We start from the raw sequence: 11705 nt of genomic DNA on the forward strand, positions 1-11705 counted from the left end.
TCCGAGGCTATGGGTCCCTACACTTGCACCAGAGGTGGTACCCCTTCTAGGTTATTATATATATATATGTATGTCATACCTAGTAGCCAGAACGCACTTCTCAGCCTACTATGCAAGGCCCGATTTGCCTATTAAGCCAAGTTTTCCTGAATTAATATATTTTCTCTAATTTTTTTCTTATGAAATGATAAAGCTACCCATTTCATTATGTATGAGGTCAATTTTTTTTATTGCAGTTAAAATTGACGTAGATATATGACCGAACCTAACCAACCCTACCCAACCTAATCTAACCTATCTATATAGGTTAGGTTAGGTTAGGTAGCCGAAAAAGTTAGGTTAGGTTAGGTAGGTTAGGTAGTCGAAAAACAATTCATGAAAACTTGGCTTATTAGGCAAATCGAGCCTTACATAGTAGGCTGAGAAGTGCATTCTGGCTACTAGGTATGACATATATATATATATATATATATGTATACACACACACATACCCACACACGCAAGGAACATTGGGTTTGTTAGGGGTACATAGCATGGTGTTTACATTCTTGTAAAGCTACTAGTACATGCAGCGTTTCCAGAAGGTCCTTAATCTAATGGATAATTTTAAGTAGGTAAATTGTAGCAAAATTTATAAAAAGTTGACAGATACTTTGTAAAAAAAAAAAATGAGATTGATTACTAGGCATATTAAAGCACATCGATAGCTCTGATTGATTGCATTGACAGCTATCAACAGTCGCTACATGGTGCGGGAGAATAACTGTGTAAATCCTAGCATTTAACAAGGCATTTTTGTTGATCCGAACCGGGGTTTCCCAATGCAGGACAACGAGGCTAAGCAGACAGTAGCTTCCCGAGAAGGAGCTGCAAAGAAACACGTACCAGTAGGCGTGGGGATAAAAATGACAAAGGTATCCACCAAATCAACTAGGTGTTTATGGATGAATAAATCATCAGGACCAGTAGAATCAACATGACTAAGATCAAAATACTTAGTCCATGTAGCAGAACCAAATAAAGCTTGGAACGTATTAGAACTGGAAGGAATCGTGTGAGTGTGACTGCGGAGGGAACAGCACCGAGCACCCCCAGTAAGAGGGGGGGGGGGGCCAAAGAGGCCCAGTTGTTACAATGAGAGATGGAGCCACTCCATGTGATGAGGTGGTCATCATTGGGAGCTTGGGGCTCAACCCAGCCACAGAGGTGGGAGGGGGAGCAGATAGGGGTAGTTGGGACCTGGTGGACCAAGCACTCACAAGTCAGGTAGTAGAAGAGCTCCCAGAACCCCATCAAGCAGGGAGAGTCAGGAGCTGCCTGATCTGGGACCAATGTAGTGTGGGCTACAGAGCCCAGCTTTCCATCACAGTCCGACTTGGGGGCCTGGTCTCCCACCCCTCACGTCTTAGAAGTTAAAAAGAGGGTCAGATATCAGCATGTAAATGAACGAGTAAACATTTCATCAACAAACAAGGCCCCATACCCACCATGGAGCCACAATTAGAGGATAGGACACCCAACAAGACAAAGGCTCCCCCCGCCCCCAGGGGTGCACTGTAGATATACGCCCTACAATCGCAATCATAGGAATCATCAGTCCGTCAAGATATAATGGAAGCTCAGCACGATATAATTGGGCTCAACAATAATGTTAAAGATTGACAATAAAGATGTCCTCTTGCTCGACATTGCCGAGTACCACAGTTTTACGGGTGAGAGAGTGTGCCTCCCCAAAAACCCGGTATCTAAACAGAAGAAAACATTTGAGAGAATAATCAAGAATTGCAAAACGTCACAGGGAAATAGCAATTAAACAGGAGAATTGGGAAGGAAAAATTAAACTTAATAGGAAAAAGTATTCAGCACAATTAGCGATGATGCCAACAAGAGCATTAGGCTTCAAAAGGACAGAGGACACTGTCCCATGGAGCATCACACTCTAGCATCAGCCAACCAAGCCCCCTCATGATGGCAACGGGCTGGAAAGGGAGGGAGAGATGAAAAAGACGAGAGGGTGAAGAATACTGCCCAGTGTAACACCAGTGCTAATAGGTAGAGTGGGTGAATTGGAATCATTCACAGAGACATACTGGAGCCTGTCACTAAGGTAAGACTGTAGGTATTGGAGGGATTAACCTCTTACTCCGTAATGTTGTAATTTAAGAAAGTTAATGTGTTAACAGTGTAAAAAAGTCTTAATGTAGGTCAACAAATAAATGAACAAGGGTACTCATTTCTTCCAAGAGCTGCATATATAATGTTAATCATACTAATTGGTGCACGATTGGTCCTTTTTTGGGCCTCAAACCATTCTGGCAAGAACTAAGTAAATTTTGTTTTGCTAAATAGGATTAAGGCTGCTTGTAGATTAACTCTTTAAAATATTTTAGACAAAATCTGCAGAGTTGATATTGGTCTATAATTGTTGACTTCAGTGAGATAGACACTTTAATGGACTAAGGTTACTCTTGCTTTTTTTCCCTTAGAATATCAGGAAAGGTTTGGAGTTCAAATGATTTGTTGTAGAGCAATGAAATGGCTGGAGCTAAAAATCTAGAGGTTTCTTTGAAAATTAGGGTTGGTATGTGAACATATGGTATCTGTGCATGGGGTTCATTCATCCACTGCAAATTACCTGATGCTCATCACCACCCAATAAAAATCTGCTATCAGAACAATAAAACTGTCTTCAAACAACACACAGCCTCTCTGTTTAAATCTCTGAACATGCTAAATATACACTCACTCTACACATTCTCTTGTGCTATTTACATGTACAAAACATTGTTCCTAAATGCTAATCCTGATCTGAAACTCTCCATTGATAGATGTAATAGAACCCACGAGCACCACAACATAAATAAATATCTGTTTGATATAAATTGACATTCATGCTAATATAATCAAATAAAAAAAAATCAAAATCAAAATGTTTATTTAGATAAGGTACATACATACAAGAGATTTTACAAAGAGTGATGGATTTATAGTTAGGGCTAGTACATACAATGCCTAAAGCCACTATTACGCAAAGCGTTTCGGGCATGAAAAACTTAAATGACTAAAGCTTAATACTAATTGAGCATGAAGAATAAAATGAGTTGAGAACAAATAAAAAAAAAAGAGATAAAAGGGGGGATCATGGCAGAAAAAGAAGCACAAATACAATTCGGTCGACAGCGTCATTAAAAAAAAAAACAGACATTGGTTGACAATAGAGGGGTAAGGTAGGTTACAGGGAATTTATTAGGTATAGCTTCGTTTATATCTTAAACTGGTTGCGAGAGGTACAGTCTTTAACATGGTTGGGAAGGTCATTCCACATTCTGGGTCCCTTGATTTGTAGAGCATTTCTAGTTTGATTAAGTCGTACTCTAGGAATATCAAAACTGTATTTATTTCTGGTGTGGTGCTTATGGGTTCTGTTACAACCTTCTATGAAGCTTTTGAGGTCAGGATTGGCATTACAGTGCAGCGTTTTATATATGTATAATACACATGAGAGAATGTGCAGAATAATTGCCAGTAAGGTTTATGTAATTCACAATCACCTTAATATAATTGCCAGTTTGGATAATATAATTGACAGAGGATTATACGAATCACGATCATATTATTGCTAATCAAGCTAATATAATTTTGAAACAGGCTTTTTCACCCACAGGGTTATTGATCGATGGAACTGACTACCCACCAACGCCATAACTGCCAAAATGTGCTGAATTTCAAAATATACCATGAAAAAATCAAGGAAAATTGGGGGGGGGGGAGAGAACCTTCAACAAGCTGCCAGCTTCTTGTTTTTATTGAGGCCACTAGGGTTAGTGGCCCTCAGGTAAATTGGGTAAAATATTATTCCAAGACAATTACAGCATAACTGATAGTTAGGCCAGAGTAATATAAATTTCTGGTAAATTTAGAGTGATGTAAATTTCTAGAGTAATATAAATTTCTGGTAAATTTAGAGTGATGTAAATTTCTAGAGTAATATAAATTTAAATTTCATATTAACTTGACTGACAGTTATAAATGCCAATCTGCCTTCAATAAACTCTTCGGTGAAATATTTATAATCAAGAGTATTATTCATAAATATGCCTAAACAAAAAATATAAAATAGACATCAGTTTGCATATGAATCTGATGAGATAATTCCTTGATTAACCTACATTTCCCTATCAATCAAATGGTCTCATCTTAAGTACGTCTCAGACTGTCTTCTTCACCAGCACCAATGCTAAATAATATTACAACAATAATGTCCATAACTTAGCTACAGAGTATATTACATTTTAAATAAATTTTCACAGAGAACAAAAACAGAAAGCACATTATTATTTACCTAAATATGAAGAAAAACATTTAAAGCTTTGATTTATCTTTGCTAAACTAAAGAGATATTTCTATACTTATAAGCAATTTTGAATTTTCCTATAGTGACAGCTTCTCTAGTTCTTGCTTGGTCATCTAACTTTCATAAAAGAACAATATAATAAAATATCTTGATCTTTACCTTTCATGGTGAAGTGTATTTCTCAAACAAAATAGAATTACCTTTGAAGAACATCCAACTGACATTGTGATAGCACACTGTTAGATTAAAGTTAAGTTAATATACCTATATGTCCCTCATTATCCTTCAACGTTCTCTTAATTACCTTCCACACTCTAAGTGTTTAGCCTATTATCTGCATGTATCATTTTGTGCCTCTTCATATCACGAAGACGACTGAATCTCTTCCCACACTCTGGACACTCGTGAGGCTTGTCACCTGAATGCACTAACATGTGCCTCATTATATTTCCACGTTCTCTAAATTTTTTGCCACACTCAGCACATTGAAAAGGTCTCTCATCCGAATGCACCATCCTGTGAGTCTTCATACTTCTACGATGACTGAATCTCTTCCCACACTCTGGACACTCGTGAGGCTTGTCACCTGAATGTACTAACATGTGAGTCGTCATATTTCCACGTAGACTGAATCTCTTCCCACACTCTGGACACTCGTGAGGCTTGTCACCTGAATGCACTAACATGTGCCTCATTATATTTCCACGTACTCTAAATTTTTTGCCACACTCAGCACATTGAAAAGGTCTCTCATCCGAATGCACCATCCTGTGAGTCTTCATACTTCCACGTTGACTGAATCTCTTCCCACACTCTGGACACTCATGAGGTTTATCACTTGAATGCACTAACATGTGAGTCTTCATATTTCCATGCTCACTGAATCTTTTCCCACACTCTGGACACTCGTGAGGCTTGTCACCTGAATGCACAAACATGTGCCTTATTATAGTTCCACGATCTCTAAATTTTTTGCCACACTCGGCACATTGAAAAGGTCTCTCATCCGCATGCACCATCCTGTGACGCTTCATATGTCCAAGATGACCGAATCTCTTCCCACACTCTGGACATTCATGAGGTTTGTCACCTGAATGTACTAACATGTGAGTCTTCATATCACTAAGACGACTGAATCTCTTCCCACACTCTGGACACTCATGAGGTTTATCACCCGAATGCACTAACATGTGACGTTTCACATCTCCACGGCGGGTGAATACCTTCGGACACTGTGGACACTCGTGAGGTTTGTCACCTGAATGCACTAACATGTGAGTCTTCACATGTGAAGGACGGGTGAATACCTTCTGACACTGTGGACACTGGTGAGTCTTCATCTTCTTTATGACAGGTGCAGTTTGTGTGAAGGTTTTCTCCCCCCGGATGTTGGGAGAAGCGTCAAGGCTTGAGCGTTGTTTCTTAGAGTTAGACTTGATGTTAGCACTTGGCGGTCAATGGTGGTGCTTCTTCTTTATAATAGGTGCAGTTTGTGTCAAGGTTTTCCCTTAATGCTCGTGCTGGACATCACCGGCTGGGGCGCTAAAATGGCGGCGGTTGTTTACCCTCATCACCTAAGCGTTCCAATGTTTTTGTCTGGTTCCACATTTCATTTTTCCTACTTCATATTTTTGTTTATAAGTGATCATTTACAATTAACACTTGTATTTATATTCATATTTTTCAATCAAAGAATGTACTTGAAATTGTTTCTTTAAACATAAAGCCACACGATTATACTTTTTGAAGGAAATAGCTCTCCCATAGTGGATGCACTACATGCGCAGAATTGACCAACAAGAGTTTCATGTTCACTTTTACCTATATATAAATATATATATATATATATATATATATATATATATATATATATATATATATATATATATATATATATATATATATATATATATATATATATATATATATATATATATATATATATATATATATATATATATATATATATATATATATATATATATATATATATATATATATATATATATATATATATATATATATATATATATATATATATATATATATATATATATATATATATATATATATATATATATATATATATATATATATATATATATATATATATATATATATATATATATATATATATATATATATATATATATATATATATATATATATATATATATATATATATATATATATATATATATATATATATATATATATATATATATATATATATATATATATATATATATATATATATATATATATATTTTATTAAATATGACCGAAAAAGTAAGATTAATAATTCTAACACGAATTTTCTCAATCTTTCGTACATTATGCTTCACTGTTGGAGGTAAATCAAAAATCACTTCTCCAAAATTCATTTTTATTTCTAGTCTGACGCGACACGGGCGCGTTTCGTAAAACTTATTACATTTTCAAAGACTTCACAAATACACAACTGATTAGAACTTGCGTTTCCCTGATTTTATATCTACATTTGAGTGAGGTGGGAAGGGTGATGTGGCATTACATTTGAGTAAGGTGGGAAGGATGATGTGGCATTAGAGGATATTAATAGGGTATTAAAAGTATCAACACAAGACAGAACACGAAACAATGGATATTGAATAGAAGTGTTTGTAGAAAGCCTATTGGTCCATATTTCTTGATGCTTCTATATTGGAGCGGAGTCTTGAGGTGGGTAGAATATAGTTGTGCAATAATTGGCTGTTGATTGCTGGTGTTGACTTCTTGATGTGTAGTGCCTCGCAAACGTCTAGCCGCCTGCTATCGCTGTATCTATCGATGATTTCTGTGTTGTTTACTAGGATTTCTCTGGCGATGGTTTGGTTACCATCGCCAGAGAAATCCTAGTAAACAACACAGAAATCATCGATAGATACAGCGATAGCAGGCGGCTAGACGTTTGCGAGGCACTACACATCAAGAAGTCAACACCAGCAATCAACAGCCATTTATTGCACAACTATATTCTACCCACCTCAAGACTCCGCTCCAATATAGAAGCATCAAGAAATATGGACCAATAGGCTTTCTACAAACACTTCTATTCAATATCCATTGTTTCGTGTTCTGTCTTGTGTTGATACTTTTAATACCCTATTAATATCCTCTAATGCCACATCATCCTTCCCACCTTACTCAAATGTAATGCCACATCACCCTTCCCACCTCACTCAAATGTAGATATAAAATCAGGGAAACGCAAGTTCTAATCAGTTGTGTATTTGTGAAGTCTTTGAAAATGTAATAAGTTTTACGAAACGCGCCCGTGTCGCATCAGACTAGAAATAAAAATGAATTTTGGAGAAGTGATTTTTGATTTACCTCCAACAGTGAAGCATAATGTACGAAAGATTGAGAAAATTCGTGTTAGAATTATTAATCTTACTTTTTCGGTCATATTTAATAAAATATGTCTACAGGAAAGACTGCTACCAAAATATATATATATATATATATATATATATATATATATATATATATATATATATATATATATATATATATATATATATATATATATATATATATATATATATATATATATGTCGTACCTAGTAGCCAGAACGCACCTTTCAGCCTACTATGCAAGGCCCGATTTGCCTAATAAGCCGAGTTTTCCTGAATTAATATAGTTTCTCTAATTTTTTTCTAATGAAATAATAAATCTACCCATTTCATTATGTATGAGGTCAATATTTTTGTATTGGAGTTAAAATTAACGTAGGTATATGACCGAACCTAACCAACCTTACCTAACCTAACCTAACCTATATTTATAGGTTAGGTTCGGTTAGGTAGCCGAAAAAGTTAGGTTAGGTTAGGTTAGGTAGGTTAGATAGTCGAAAAACAATTAATTCATGAAAACTTGGCTTATTAGGCAAATCGGGCCTTGCATAGTAGGCTGAGAAGTGCGTTCTGGCTACTAGGTACGACATATATATATATATATATATATATATATATATATATATATATATATATATATATATATATATATATATATATATATATATATATATATATATATATATATATATATATGTCGTACCTAGTAGCCAGAACGCACTTCTCGGCCTAATATGCAAGGCCCGATTTGCCTAATAAGCCAAGTTTTCCTGAATTAATATATTTTCTCTAATTTTTTTCTTATGAAATGATAAAGCTACCTATTTCATTATGTATGAGGTCAATTTTATTTTATTGGAGTTTAAATTAACGTAGATATATGACCGAACCTAACCAACCCTACCTAACCTAACCTAACCTATCTTAATAGGTTAGGTTAGGTTAGGTAGCCGAAAAAGTTAGGTTAGGTTAGGTTAGGTAGGTTAGGTAGTCGAAAAATCATTAATTCATGAAAACTTGGCTTATTAGGCAAATCGGGCCTTGCATAGTAGGCTGAGAAGTGCGTTCTGGCTACTAGGTACGACATATATATATATATATATATATATATATATATATATATATATATATATATATATATATATATATATATATATATATATATATATATATATATATATATATATATATATATATATATATGTCGTACCTAGTAGCCAGAACTCACTTCTCAGCCTACTATGCAAGGCCCGATTTACCTAATAAGCTAAGTTTTCATGAATTAATTGTTTTTCGACTATCTAACCTACCTAACCTAACCTAACCTAACTTTTTCGGCTACCTAACCCAACCTAACCTATAAAGATAGGTTAGGTTAGGTTAGGTAGGGTTGGTTAGGTTCGGTCATATATCTACGTTAATTTTAACTCCAATAAAAAAAAATTGACCTCATACATAATGAAATGGGTAGCTTTATCATTTCATAAGAAAAAAATTAGAGAAAATATATTAATTCAGGAAAACTTGGCTTATTAGGCAAATCGGGCCTTGAATAGTACGCCGAGAAGTGCGTTCTGGCTACTAGGTACGACATATATATATATATATATATATATATATATATATATATATATATATATATATATATATATATATATATATATATATATATATATATATATATATATATATATATATCTATATATATATATATATGTCGTACCTAGTAGCCAGAATGCACTTCTCGGCCTACTATGCAAGGCCCGATTTGCCTAATAAGCCAAGTTTTCCTGAATTAATATATTTTCTCTAATTTTTTTCTTATGAAATGATAAAGCTACCTATTTCATTATGTATGAGGTCAATTTATTTTTATTGTAGATAAAATTAACGTAGATATATGACAGAACCTAACCAACCCTACCTAACCTAACCTAACCTATCTTTATAGGTTAGGTTAGGTTAGGTAGCCGAAAAAGTTAGGTTAGGTTAGGTTAGGTAGGTTAGGTAGTCGTAAAACAATTAATTCATGAAAATTTGGCTTATTAGGCAAATTGGGCCTTGCATAGTAGGCTGAGAAGTGCGTTGTGGATACTAGGTACGACATATATATATATATATATATATATATATATATATATATATATATATATATATATATATATATATATATATATATATATATATATATATATATTTATATATATATATATATTTTATATATATATATATATATATATATATATATATATATATATATATATATATATATATATATATATATATATATGGAAGACAGGAAGGAAGGATGGAAGACAGAATAGGTGACATCAATGCCCACGATGCTTTTTATCTCCTCACCAAATGCCTATCCCTTCCGAGGCTAACCTACTTTCTGAGGTGCGCCCCATCTTACAACTACCCAAAGCTTGACGAGTATGACCTCCTACTGAAGACCATGCTGGAAAAAGTTGTTAACCTCTCCCTCAACGAATGTCAGTGGAAACAAGCCACTCTTCCTGTCAGGCTCCGTGGCTTGGGTGTCCGCACCGCCACCCAAATTGCTGTCCCAGCCTTCCTGTCTTCCTCCTCAGCATCAGATGACCTGGTTAAGGAAATTCTACCTGACACCCTGAGTGATGTAGCGGGGATACAGGACCCCCACTACACGGAATGCGACACGAAATGGGGTGCCATGACAGACCCAGCACTCAGACCAGCCATGCCGAAAGCCAAGAAACAATCCAGCTGGGACAGCCCCATTGTAGACAAAGAAGCCACAGCTTTGCTGGAGGCAGCAACAACCCCCAGTGATCGTGCATGCCTCACAGCTGTGCAGGCTCCCCATGCAGGGGACTTCCTTCTGGCAGTCCCTATGTCTGTGACAGGCACACGTCTTGATCCGCAGGAGCTCCGTATTGCAGTCGCTCTCCGCCTTGCTGCCCCTATCCACACTGTTCACAGGTGTATTTGCGGCGAGGCAGATGCTGACGAATATGGATTGCATGGCCTGCACTGTGGAAAATCGGGTGGTTGGCACACTAGACACGACGAAGTCAACGACATCATTAAAAGAAGCCTTGCCTCTGCTCAGTGTCCAGCGGAGAGAGAGCCCCGCAACCTACTGAACCGTGACTCTGTTAGCTTTGCCGGCCGACCAGACGGAATCACACTGCGTCCGTGGAAGGGTGGCAGGCAGTTAGCATGGGACTATACTTGCGTATCCACCCTGGCAACGACATACATCACCCTCTCTGCCGGCACGGCAGGAGCCGCAGCGACACACAGAGAAAAACAAAAGTCAGTCAAGTACAGGCAATTAGACCAAAGGTACAACTTCGTTCCAATAGGGTCTGAGACCCTAGGCCCATGGGGTGAGAGTGCAAGAAGGTTTCTTAAGGATCTTGGTTCCAAGCTCATTGACACCACAAGAGACCCTAGAGCAGCAAGTTTTCTCTTTCAGCGCCTCAGTGTCGCGATCCAGAGGGGAAATGCCCGCTGCATCCTCGGTTCCTGCCCGGCGTCGGAGGAGTTCGAGGAAATCTACAGCCTCTAGGAAGCGAACTTTTTCTTGTGTCCTCTTAATGTTCATTTTTTGTATAAAATCAGATATGTAACTGTATAACCTTGCATAATAAAGTGTACATCATAATAAAAAAAAAAAGGGGGTGGTAGGAGAAGTGAACACTCTTTCGTATTCAGAGTTAAATGTCAAGTTTTTCCCTGAGTGCTCTGTGTTCCCTTCTCTGAGGCTGTGGGTCCCTATAATTGCACCAGTGGTGGTACCCCCCTCTATATATATATATATATATATATATATATATATATATATATATATATATATATATATATATATATATATATATATATATGTCGTACCTAGTAGCCAGAACGCACTTCTCAGCCTACTATGCAAGGCCCGATTTGCCTAATAAGCCAAGTTTTCTTGAATTAATATATTTTCTCTAATTTTTTT

General features: G+C 36.2%; 1 protein-coding gene across 2 annotated transcripts in view; it reads right to left on the bottom strand.

Annotated features, from left to right (window-relative positions):
• LOC138372362 (gastrula zinc finger protein XlCGF57.1-like) overlaps positions 1-5908 on the bottom strand; it is a 30428-nt gene extending 24520 nt beyond the window's left edge. The window contains exon 1 of one of the 2 annotated variants that reach the window (XR_011230796.1): positions 4555-5908. Coding sequence is in view for 1 of the 2 variants with exons in the window: in XM_069337652.1 (XP_069193753.1) it covers positions 4669-5694 (1026 nt within the window). In the remaining variant the exon portion in view is untranslated. The remainder of the gene's footprint in view (positions 1-4554) is intronic. The other variant, XM_069337652.1, reaches the window with a different exon arrangement.
• Between the last annotated feature and the right edge of the window lie 5797 nt (positions 5909-11705).

The sequence above is a fragment of the Procambarus clarkii genome, chromosome 38 (genome assembly GCF_040958095.1).
Source record: "Procambarus clarkii isolate CNS0578487 chromosome 38, FALCON_Pclarkii_2.0, whole genome shotgun sequence".
Lineage (NCBI taxonomy): Eukaryota > Metazoa > Arthropoda > Malacostraca > Decapoda > Cambaridae > Procambarus > Procambarus clarkii.